This window comes from Euleptes europaea, chromosome 12 (genome assembly GCF_029931775.1).
Source record: "Euleptes europaea isolate rEulEur1 chromosome 12, rEulEur1.hap1, whole genome shotgun sequence".
In the NCBI taxonomy this organism is placed as follows: domain Eukaryota; kingdom Metazoa; phylum Chordata; class Lepidosauria; order Squamata; family Sphaerodactylidae; genus Euleptes; species Euleptes europaea.
Genome location: NC_079323.1, coordinates 14,950,534 through 14,963,532, shown reverse-complemented (window position 1 = coordinate 14,963,532; position 12,999 = coordinate 14,950,534). Strand labels below are relative to the sequence as shown.

General features: G+C 44.4%; 1 protein-coding gene across 1 annotated transcript in view; it reads right to left on the bottom strand.

Annotated features, from left to right (window-relative positions):
- The window catches only part of CNTN5 (contactin 5), a 368,571-nt gene that overhangs the window by 123,112 nt on the left and 232,460 nt on the right, over positions 1-12,999 (bottom strand). Inside the window, exons 8-9 of the mRNA XM_056858114.1 lie at positions 12,180-12,361; positions 369-505 (exon numbers count right to left, since the gene is read on the bottom strand). Coding sequence (XP_056714092.1) covers positions 369-505; positions 12,180-12,361 — 319 coding nt within the window. The remainder of the gene's footprint in view (positions 1-368; positions 506-12,179; positions 12,362-12,999) is intronic.

Sequence of the window (12,999 nt, the reverse complement as noted above, 5' to 3'; positions counted from 1 at the left end):
TTGCATGCCTCTGGCCCTCAGACCTGCCGCTGTACAGAACAGGCAACTTCCCAGAGGTCACAGGGTCTCTATATCATTCAGAGAGATCTGTGACTAGCCCAAGGTCACCCAGCAGGCTTCATGCGTAGGAGTGGGGAAACTAACCCTGTTCACCAGATTAGAGTCCGCTGCTCATGTGGAGGAGTGGAGAATCAAACTCGGTTCTGCAGATTAGAGTCCACCACTCTTAACCACTACACCACACTGGCTGTCCTACACCACCATTATAATTCAGTTGGCTTCTAAGGGGTCTCAGAGGTTTTGTCTCAGAGGCCATATTAATGAAAGCAAGTGGAATGGAAAGCAAATGAACATTATTGTGTACTTACCTCCTGCCACAGCAGTGCTCCATTTCTTAGCCAGCGATAGGTGGGCCGTGGCTTTCCAGTTGCTTTACATTCCCATCGAAGTTGATCCCCGCTGTCAAGCTGGGTGTCATTAAGCCTCTCCACCCAATGTGGGTATGCTGCCAACAAAAAAAGAAAGAGGATCACAGTGTTTATTGTTGCTAAACTAGACAGCTTTACCTAACATTCTGAAGGTTCAGTGATTGATTTATCACTGAGACTTTGGCTCCTTGTCTATGTCAGCCAATCAAAAGTGGATGAGGAGATTGGGGGAAACACACACATGAACACATGAAACTCTCTTATACTAAATCAGGCTCTTGGTCCATCAAGGTCAGTATTGGCTACTTAAGCAGATAGCACCTGTCCGAAGTCTCAGGCCAAGGTCTTTCACATCACCTACTATCTGGTCCTTTCAACTGGAGATGCCAGGGACTGAACTTTCTGCATGTCGAGCAGATGATCTACCACTGAGCCATGGTCCTTCCCCTGTGAGAAACTAATTCTCACAATGTGTGATATGAAAAAAGTCAAACAGTCCAGAGGCCAGTCTAGTGCAGTCTAGTGCAATGGGCCTGGAGTTCTCCCAGAATTATAACTGATGTCCAAACCACAAGGATTAGTTCCCTTGGAGAAAATGGCAGCTTTGGAGCAAGGACTCCATTGAATTACATCCCTGCTAAGCTTCCCCCTTTCCACAAACTCCTCATTCAGCAGGCATGATCCCTAAGTCTTCAGTAATTTCCCAAGTTGGAGCTGGCAACTGTGTAGGAATCTGGGATCAGATATCACTTGACAAGTTCTGGAATTAAGGCTGAGATCTTGTGGATTTCAGACCAAAAATTGATTCTTCTTTACTGTTTCTCTGGTAATATGAGTTTGCTGAAGAAATCCCATTTTGGAGGTTTAAGATTGCAGCATGATCTCAGCCTTCATGCTGAGGTACTGACCAAGCTGAGACACTCATACAAAAGTGTGAAAAAAAACTTACACAAAGGCATTCGGAGTATATTCCCAACCATGAGCCAATTTCCACTGGATCTTCAGGTAGTAAAAATGATCACAGAAAATCAGTTTTTAGTGACAGAAGTCTATATGTTTCATAACACTCGGGGCAAGTTTCAAACACCTACAGTCTGTTTCAAACATTTATCATTATTAACCACTAATATTTTCATTATCCAAGCAGATGTTTTTCTGTTTCAAGCATCCATCTGTCTGTAGTCAGGTAAATGTTCTCTAGTGAAACTGTGCCAACCTACAGACTGCTACAATACTTTAGTGCTTCTCTTGAAGATAGTTTCATAGTGTAGCCATGATGGTTTGCAGTAGAACCGCTAGAATCGAATGAGTAGCGCTTAAAGACCAGCAAGATTTTTGGGGTATGAGCTTTTGAGGGTGAAAACTCCCTTCAGCAGATGCAAGTAGGAATTGGGTCCTTATAGCCCAGTCTGAAGGTGGGAGGGGTGTTGGAAAGAAAGGAGACAGTATTTTTGGATCAGTTTTCCTTGCAAAAACTAAAAACTAATACACTGCATTGGCTGAAGTTAAAAAAGCACATCAAAGTCCAAATCAGTAGGTTTTTTAGGAAGTTTATTATGCCCCAAGTTTATAAAAAGAAAACTCTTTACGAGGTTAAGGGACTGCATACTAAGTCTGTCAGGCAAAATCCTTAGACTGTAGGAAGTTCTACCAGCTTAAGGAGCCCTTACTCCATCTTAAGTGACTCTTCTGTTGGAGGAAGGCTCACTTAAGCCAGGGGAAGGCTCCTTAATGCTGAGGGAAGCCTTCAAACTTAGTGGGGTGGTAGGTCATCACTTGGATCCAGCACAGAACTTCCACTTAAGCTAGAGCTCTTGTGCAAGAGGAAATGCATGAAAAAGACCATGGTAGCTGCTTGCACAAAGTCAAAACTTATTGTAACCCCACTTGCATTTCCCCTGGATCTTGTGCAACTAATTTTGGGGCACTATAATATATAAGGAGGAAGGAGCTGCCTCGGAGGGTGGTGGAGTCCCCGTCTTTGGAGGTCTTTAAGCGGAGGCTAGATGGCCATCTGTTGGGAGTGCTTTGATTGTGTGATCCTGCATGGCGGGGGGAGGGTTGGGGTCACTGGGGATGTGGTGGGAGGTAGTTGTTAATTTCCTGCATTGTGCAGGGGGTTGGACTAGATGACCCTGGTGGTCCCTTCCAACTCTATGATTCTATGTAGTAGGGCATAAGTGGGGTTGCAAACCTCCAGGTAGTGGCTGGAGATCTCCTGCTATTACAACTGATCTCCAGGCGACAGAGATCAGTTCACCTGGAGAAAATGGCCATTTTGGCAATTGGACTCTGTGGCATTGAAAACCGTCCCCTCTCCAAACCCCACCCTACTCAGGCTCCACCCCCAAAAAATCTTTATATATTTCCCAACCTGGAGCTGGCAACCCTATGCATCAGATCTTGTACAAGCAGAACTGTGCTAAATCCATTTATGCTTTGGCTTGCTCAAACCTGGATCCGAACCACTATTCCTAATGTGCTGGTGACGGCTAGGGTTGCAAGGACCCTCTTTGCCACCGGCAGGAGATTTTGGGGGGCAGAGCCTGAGGAGGGAGGGGTTTGGGGAGGGAAGGGACTTCAATGCCATAGAGTCCAATTGCCCAAGCGGCCATTTTCTCCAGGGGAACTGATCTCTATCGGCAAGAGATCAGTTGTAATAGCAGGAGAACTCCTGCTAGTACCTGAAGGTTGGCAACCCTAGTGACAATGATTTAAAAGGGCAACACTGTTGAGCCGTTTCTCTATTATTCTACCGCCCCCAAGTGGAACTGGGGTGACTTTTTAATCCCAGACTCACAAGATTTCGTGACAGCAGACCAACCTCTGGATCTCACTCACAAATCACTATCCTCACAAAGATTCCTGTGTCCTGAAGAATGCTCCTTAGGGTCCCCTGCCCAAATACTGATCCCAGAATCCCATTTCCCAAACAAACAAAATGGTTTAGCAACAACAGATGATGCTGCAGGCTTACGGCCCTTTAATAACTATTCTACAGATGCCAAATTCTAAGGGGGAAAAAGCCAGCTCAAATTAATAAGGCTTAACTCATTAATCCAAAGCACTGAAGGGGAAAGCCGTTTAAATCTCTTCTGTATGGCATTGCAGAGGATCAGGCATCAATGGCCTTGACACCGAGGAATGCAGAATAATATATCTGGCAGGGTTGGTTAGTAATTGAGAGTTAGCCCAGTGAAGGATCTATTTTGGACAGAATAAAATCAATAAAGCACTTTAATAGCTGCTCCTCTGCTGGACGGAATTTAAGAATAAATCTTGCAATCTCTTTGGTGTTTGACCGGCCACCAATCAGGGCCCTGAGCAGCTGCAAGAAGACATGACAGTTCTGTCTGGTGCATTGGTTGCAAAGAATATAAATCAAGTTGATATTTAGTCTTGAGTCTCAAGATATCCAGTCGAGGGTTGGTCTGCAAGGAGGACATGTTTTGAAAAGCTAATGGAAATGGGATTGCACATGTATATCCAGGAAAACCGAAGAAATTATCCTGAGTGTAAAATAATAAAGTTCAGAACTTTAAACTTTCAGAATATTTCACATATGCGGAGACTGATCCAAACCCCTACGAGCTTGCAAAAGGAATCCCAGCTGCCTTTCCCTTTTTTTAGCCCCCCCGTAACCTCCAAAATCTTCTCCTGAAAGTTGGTGGGACTCCCTTGGGAAGGCTGAGGGACCCTTGTAAGAGTGGGGAGCCAGTGTGGTGTAGTGGTTAAGAGCGGTGGTTTGGAGTGGTGGACTCTGATCTGGAGAACTGGGTTTGATTCCTCACTCTTCCATGTGAGCAGCGGAGGCTAATCTGGTTAACTGGATTTGTTTCCCCACTCCTCTACGTGAAGCCACTGGGGGACCTTGGGCTAGTCATACTCTCTCAGCCCCACTTACCTCGCAGGGTGTCTGTTGCGGGGAGGAGAAGGGAAGATGATTCTAAGCTGGTTTGATTCTTCCTTAAGTGGTAGAGAAAGCCAGCATATAAAAAACTAGCTGCTCCTCCTCCTCATAAGAAAGGCCCTGCTGGATCAGACCAAGGCCCATCAAGTCCAGCAATCTGTTTACACAGTGGCCAACCAGGTGCCTCTAGGAAGCCACTAACAAGACGAGTGCAGCAGCACCATCCTGCCTGTGTTCCACCGCACCCAAAATAATAGTCATGCTCCTCTGATACTAGAGAGAATAGGTATGCAGCATGACTAGTATCCATTTTAACTAACAGCCATGAATACCCCTCTCCTCCATGAATAAGGTGTTGCTTAGCTGTCCTTCCTGATCTTCAAAGAACAGAAAGGTTTTACAATCTTACCTCCCCATTCAAAGTATGCATTGTTATCAAGAATAGGGAATTTCTATCCTCTATTTCAAGGTTACACAATGATGACTAATGATAAAGAGGGCTCAACTACCTTATATGAGCTCATAGCTAAGAGTTGCAACTGACTGAAACCTGACATAATGCAATCTAAGCAATATTTGTGTTTTATGATTTAAACATGTATATGTGAAGCTATTGTTTCATAAATAGATTTAATCAATGTGAATTGTGCTGGAGAGGAGAATGGTATCAAAATTGAGCATACTGAGTGATGACAAGGCTCAAGAATTGATTGTTTATAAATAAGCAAAATAGGCAGGAGGAACAGGATGTCCTTATTTGGTAGTGAGTAGGAGAACCTACTACCTAAAGAGAGTGGCTACACTACTAACAGAATGTGGCTCCACTACCTAACTTTCTCAAGATTAGCACTTTTGAAAGGTTTGAAACAGTATAAATACAGGCACAGTACGACTAGCTTTTCAGAACCTCTTTGAGGCTCTCAGAAAACAGAACCTGGTATGTATGGATTTAAATATAATATTCTAGATATTGTGAATTAGATACTTTGAACTGAATCAGACTTATTTAACTGTTATATTTTAAGAGTTGGATTTTAAAACTGAATAGTATTGTAAGACTTGCTTGCTTTTACTGCATCCATTGTAACTGCATATATTGTAACTGAGTGTGAAGATACTGTAACTTACATTTACACATATTTTACTGGAAGTATATCAATAAAAAGACTTGTTTTTTAAAAGTAGGTAAAGTTGTTGAGTCCTGCTTACTCGGTGACTGGCTGAATAGATAACATATCACTTCTTAGGAAGTGGTCCATTCTAAGAGCCTGGTCACTTGAACAGCATGACCCTCTTCATCCTCTTCTTAAAAACATCCAGGTAAGGTGAGCTTACCACCTCCCAAGGAAGCCTATTCCACTGAAGAACCACTCTAACTGTTAGAAAATTCTTCCTAATGTCTAGACGGAAACTCTTTTGATTTAATTTCAACCAGTTGGTTCTGGTCCAACCTTCTTGGGCAACAGAAAACAACTTGGCACCCTCCTCTATATGACAGCTCCTCCTCCTCCTCCTCCTCCTCCTCCTCAGTTCCCCTTTGCCATAAATGGAGGAAACAAACTCCAACCTGGCACCAACAACTGGAAATCATGGGAATGTCGAGTTTGATTCAAGAGTTCCCAGTCCAAGAAGTCTTTAAGAGCATTCTGTCGGTGATGGAAGGAGAGCGGGGAACACATGCTAGCAGGACAGTGAGTTGCATTTATGCTTATCATGGACAAACTGGTTTATTGTGGTATCTGTATGTAGACTCACCCACAACAAATCTAATTGCGTGAATGAATGCTTGCAAATAATTAGTTGAGTATTTTTTTACATGTCCTCCGTGAAATATACAAAATCATTGGCGGGGGGGGGGGGTAATCCAGGAAAACAGCTCTGTGATCCTGCTCATAGATAGTAGAAAATTACTATTCCCAACCCTTGAAATTTCCTGAACAGAAGTATAAGAAGGTTCGTAATCTTTGGGACTTTCTGCTGCTAATGAGGTCGAGAATGGAAAAGGGTTTTGAAGACTGCTGCCCGTACCAGAATATTAACAACTTGGAAAGATGATGTAGATAAGTGTTATGGTCTGAGTTGTATTAAGACCAAACTAAACACAAGCTAGAAGATTAGGGTTGCCACCTATCTGTAGTTTGGAGATGAGCTGTAATTCCAGGGGATCCCCAGGTCCCACGTGGAAGCTGGCATCCCTCCTACAGAGATCAGTTCCCCTGAAGAAAATGGATGCTTTGGAGGGTGGACTCTATGGCATTGTACCCCACTGAGGTCTCTGTCCTCCCTAGGCTATGTCCCCAAATCTCCAGATGTTTCTCAACCTGGATCTGACAATCCTAACCCCCCATCCCCTGTCGGTGGGGGACCTGGCAACCCTACTAAGTAACCGTAGTTGGTGGGATTACCCATTTTCAGACAATTATTAATTTTATCATGCTGTTATTAATTTAATGAAACAATGGTTTCATGTGGAGTCTGAACTAAGTCTTAGACCACTTGAATGTACAGCATTTGAATCTGACTACCAAAGAAGAGAGGAAAGCATATCGTGTAGACTACTAAAAGCTATCTGAGATTATTTGCAATTGTCTTATTTTTAGAATGCAGCAAGGTGTTGAAAAAATCAAATTGCAATGATAAATGTACTTTCAGGGGCAATAATAATAGGTAAATACTAAAAAAAAAAAAAGCAAATGGATCCTCACAATAGAAACGTTCATAAAAGTATGTCCAATAGCAAATATTAAACTAACAGAAAGCAGTTTGAGAAAAGGCTTTTTGGGCGATAAATGGCAATAATTTGCCATTTATGAGAAAGCAAAAAAAAAAAAAATTAATGAGACTACCCAAGTGAACCAATTGTTAACTTTAATTAGACATATTTGAGAACATTAGGCGTATGCTGATAAGTCGTTTAAGTCTGGAATGTTTTGTTAGCATGTAATTATTAAAATGCTCTTTGGATTATTTTTTATTAAAATAACAACAATTTAAAAAGTTAAGAGGATTTGGAGCCTGGACTTCTAAGCTGAAGGGAACATAACAGATTGCCTTGTATCTCTCTCACACATCTCCATCCCCTACTACAGTCAGACACAAGTATGCTGACATCCCTTAGACCTAGGAAAGAAGGATCTTGAAACTCGCATTTATGACCTGTAATTGAAAAGTGTCATGTTGGTCCATGAAAATCTCTGAGTCAGAGCACTGCTCTATCAAGGTCACTATTGTCTGCTCTGACAGGTAATGGCTCTCAAGGGTCTCAGTTAGAGACCTGCCAATGTAAGTGTTGTGATCCCTTTAGCTGGAGATACTGGGGATTGAACCTGGGACATTCTGCCTACAAAGCAGATGCTTTGCTACTGAGCCGTGGCCCTTCCTATTGTTTATTAGAAAGAAATCTGGACAGGAGTCATGGAAAAATATCTGCTAGGTGATGTGGGGGACCACCACAGGACCTTGGGTCAGCAGTTTCTGAACCTTCCTCTGTCAGCCATCTGAGCTGCCTGACTGCTGGTCTAATCTCCTCTATGCCACAACTCCCTCCTCAAGATGGCCCTCCACAGGAAGTACACCCTTCCTGGAGGGACCCAATGAGAGCTGCAGCATCTCATTGGAGATGCATCAGAACGTCTAATGCTGCTGCCTCAAGGCTGGGCCCTGTAGTTCGAGCAACTTCAGAGATTCACACACAAAGTGGATTGTTTAGATCCACTCCAATCTGGTTTCAGGCCTGGTTATGGGACTTACGTGGTCTTGGTTGCCCTAGCGGATGACATGTACTGGGAGATGAACAGGAAGAGTGAGACCCTGTTAATTCTCCTAGACCACTGGTTCCCAACCGGGGATCCGTGGACCCCCAGGGGTCCACGAGAACTAAATTAAGGTCCACGAAACAAAGTTATAAACCCATAATAAATTAATATTTTCAATTAAAAGTTCTCTATTATAAAAATATATTTTCAAATATTATTCTAAGTTTAATGTTTAGCTAACAGTTATGATTAAAGTTTATTTCCAAATTCTCAGAATTTTTATTTTGAACCTTGGGGTCCCTGCACCGAACAAAGAAGTCCTAGTGGTCCCTGGTCAAAAAAAGGTTGGGAACCACTGTCCTAGACCTCTCGGCAGCCTTTCAGTACTGGGATTGGGAGGCACTGTTGTGCGGTGGTTCTGGTCCTACCTCAACGGCAGGTTTCAGAGTGTGGTGCTGGGGTACTGCCTTTGGCCTGAAGGGTTCCCCGAGGTTCCATCTTGGCCCCCATGCTTTTCAACATTTATGTAAAGTCGCTGGGAGAGGTCATCTGGATATTTGGGCTGAGCTGCCACCAATACGAAGATGACCCTCAGTTCTATCTCTTGCTACCAGCAGGTCCCAAGGAAGCTGTGGAAACCATGAATAGGTGCCTGGAATGGATGAGGGCTAACAAGATGAAACTGAATCCTGACAAAACAGAGGAGCTATTGGTTGTCTGACCTGGGAAATGGGTTATCCCCTGTTCTGGAAGGGACTGCACCCCCTAAAGGAGCAGGTTTGTAGCTTGGGGCTAAACAGATGGCAGCTGTGGCATGGGAAGCCTTTCGCCAGCATCAGCCCTTCCCAGGCAGAACACATCTTGCCACTCTGGTTCATACCCTAGTAACATCTTGATTGGATTACTACTATCTAGGGCTCCCAATTGCCTGGTACTGGCAGGCAATCACCCGCCAATTCCTGTGGCTGCCCGTGGACCCCGAGATGGTCGATGGGTGGAAGAAGGCCAGTAGAAGGGGGGAGCGATCCACGCACCCGGCACAATGACGTCAGTTCCAGGTTGGAAACCATGGAGTTTTGAGGGAGAGTACTAGAGCGTCCTAGGCACGATGCTGCCACTTCTGAGTCAACCCAGAAGTTATGCCATCGTGCCAGGCATGCAGATTGCTGCCCCCAACACCGCCCCTGTGAAGCTCCCACCAGTTACCAGGAGGGACCTGGCAAATCTACTGCAATTCCTTGTGTTGGGCTGTTGTAGCTTTTAGGGTGAATTCTCCTTCACAGTTCGTTCTGGAATTTCCATATGCAACCAGTTTGATCGCAGATTGAACTATCTGTATTTTGAAAAAATAACAACTAACTTTGTAGGGAAAAAATGAACAAGAGAAGCAAATATTCTGATGAAAAATACAAAATCTATTTTTATTCTCTTTTTACTTTATTTCTGTACAACTAATGTAATGAATGCTCTGAACTTGATAGCCCTGGCTATCTTTCCGGATCTTGGAAGCTAAGCAAGGTCGACCCTGGTTAGTATTTGGATGGGAGACCACCAAGGAATACCAGGGTCACTACCCAGAGGCAGGCAATGGCAAGCAACCTCTGAATGTCTGTTGCCTTGAAAACCCTACAGGGCTGCCTTCAGTCAACTGTGATCTGACGTCACTTTCCACTACCACCAGGCCTAGGGTTGCCAGGTTCCTCTTCGCCACTGGCAGGAGGTTTATGGGGTGGAGCCTGAGGAGGGTGGGGTTTGGGGAGGGGAGGGACTTCAATGCCATAGAGTCTAATTGCCAAAGCGGCCATTTTCTCCAGGTGAACTGATCTCTGTCGGCAGAAGATCAGTTGTAATAGCAGGAGCTCTCCAGCTAGTACCTGGAGGTTGGCAACCCTAACCAGGCCTCAGTAACTATAACTCCTCCTTCAGTTATGGTCACAAGACCTGAGCCTCTCCTTTCTAGATAGGGTTGCAAGGTCCCCCCCTCACCATCTGCGGGAGGTTAGTTGTAGAGAAACTGGGGGTGGGAATGACTGGCACAATAACATCACTTCCGGGTTTACCCCAGAAGGGATAGGGACGCTCTAGCACATTCCTCCCAAAACTCTATGGTAAGCCCAGAAGTGATGTTAATCAACCCCTTTCAGCTGGCCTGCTTCTGCCCGCCGGCCAGCTGATGGGCAGCAGTGGGCAGCCCTCTTAGTTGGCAGGCAATTGCCTGACTTTACCTGATATTTGGCAATCCTATTTCTAGAGAGCAGCTAGCAGTTGTCCTCAAAGCAATAGCATTAATATTACCACAATCACCATGGTTTGTTATATTAAACCATAGTTTTAAGATGCCCAAACAGAATTTAAGACAGCTTTATTACCAATATTGACCTTCCTCTGCAATGGTCAGATACCAGCACTAGATGCGTTCTTGCATATGCTCTGTTCATACAAGGTGAGGTCCTTCAGGACTGGTCCTGGCTCTGTATGAACTGAGTCTCAGAACATTCCCCAGAATCTTCCTTATCATGGAAGCATTCCTCAGCAGAAATGTCAACATGGACATGGTTTGCTGAAGGTAATGACCTGAAAAACTACTGCCTGAGGTCATGAAATCAGATTTCCACCACAACAATTTTGGTCAAATGTAAGATGTCCATGTGATATGGGCAGGGTGATGGTGATAGCACATGAATCCCAATACAGAGAGAACCAAACAACTCAGGCCTACTAGCCCCAAACATGGAGTGATTTTGATCACCTCCAGGGCTGGATGTCAAGGCAAATGGCTGAGACAGATGCACTGATTGTTTCCAAAGTGTCAACTGCATCAGGAATTCACAGCATATTTGGTTGTCAGCACTAGGGAAGATGGGAATCAAATCAGTCCATGACTGCATGAGAACCGACAGGCTGACTCTCAGTGTTCCAGGCGTTCCCCAAAGCATCCATCGTGAACAGGATCAGATTCAACTGCCAAACTGAGCATGATTAAAGCAGACAGAAAGCTAGTACCTAAGGATGAATGCAAACTGGAGCATTCCGCGAAATGACAGGCTTAATCCCATAAACTCGTCTGAAGCTGTCCAAGGGACCTCTTACAAGAGATGATTGTTTACCTACAAGTCAGTAAACCTGCAGCAAGTAGAAGATGTAATGTCCACGTCAGGCTCTTGACCAAGAATTGTACTGAAGCTAAAAATCCATCTCTCTCTGCAAAGAAAGTGTGTGCATGTGTAACCCCTATCATGCATACGTGTGCATGTGTGTGAATGTATCAATTGCTGTCAAGTCACAGCCGATTTATGGAGACCCCAGAAAGGGGCTTTCAAGGCAAGTGAGAAGCAGAGGTGGTTACCATAGCCTCCCTCTGCTGAGTTGTCCTTGGAGAACTTAAGAACTTAAGAAATACCATGCTGGATCAGACCAAGGTCCATTAAGTCCAGCAGTCTGTTCTCACAGTGGCCCACCAGGTGTCTCCAGGAAGCCCACAAACAAGACAACTGCAGCAGCAATGTCCTGCCTGTGTTCCACAGCACCTAATACAATAGGTATGCTAACAGGAAGGTCTCCCTCCCAAGTACAGACCCAACTTATCTTCCAAGATTGTAGCTATAACAGATAAAATTAATGTTGGAGGGTGCATGGGAATTACAGAAAGAAGTAGCGAAATGGGAGAAGGTATGGGGGCAGGAGGAGAAAAAGGAAATACAGTGGGGACGGGTCTACAGGGGAAAATGAAGTGACCCCCATATTTATTGATAGCTGATTTGTATGAAACTGGAATTTACCTGAGAATCTGTATGAGCTGTCTTTTGTACTATGCCTATTAAAGGTTATTGAATTAAATTGAATTGAAGTGAAGTGAATTGAAATTGAATTAACCCAGGACCCCATAGCACATATATTGTGTATGTTTATCAGTTTTGTTAATTTGTTTATCCTCCAGAATCATATATATATGAGAGAACCACACTGTCTGTTAGTGTCCTCTGTACTTCCAAAAGCATTTGTTTTCTCTTTTGCGCTGCTATTTGCAGCCAGGAGGGAAAATTAAGTTGTGTCACAATTCTGCAAGAGAGAAACTTGAAAGCATACTGTATACTTGCAGCTGCCCTCTGAAGACGTTCCTTCCGCGGGAGTTTTCGGCTTTGCATTCGTACGTGCCGGCATCTTCCAGCTGCACGTTTGGGAGTTCAAGCACCGCTTGGGACTTCCGCAGTCGGCCTTTGCTCGGAGTGGGGCCGTTGACTTTCCTCCATGAGATGGTTGGAACGGGGCTGAAATATTTAGTGAAATCACGGTTAGCTCTTTCCTGCTATCAAGAATATAGATCCTGTTACCTGCTAATTTAAGTACTTAATCGTCTAAGCAGTAATAAAACGTAATCACAATTAAGACTGATGAACGGCTTGCTATATTTCTCTTTTAATGGAGAATAGGTAATAAGCCCTGATGCTGTCATGGATACTTCCTGTCCGTCAGAAAGAAAGTTGGTTTCCCAGTCATTAAGCCAAGAGATTAATTTTTTTAGGGGCTCAGAGTATCCCAGAGCCTTAGTCAAAACCTGATACAAGCATGTCCTTCAATAGGAGAAAGGTGGGATATGACTAGGGTTGCCAACCTCCAGGTACGAGCTGGTGATCTCCTGCTATTACAACTGATCTCCAGCCGATAGAGATCAGTTCACCTGGAGAAAATGGCCACTTTGGCAATTGGACTCTATGGCATTGAAGTCCCTCCCCTCCCCAAACCCCACCCCCCTCAGGCTCTGCCCCCAAAACCTCCTGCTAGTGGTGAGGGGGAACTGTTAACTCTAGATATGACATTTGCAGGGTTGCCAGATGCCCAGTAAGAGTGGGCAATTGCCCTCCAATTAAGGGGGCTACCCACCACCTCTCAGCTGGCCAGAGGGCGG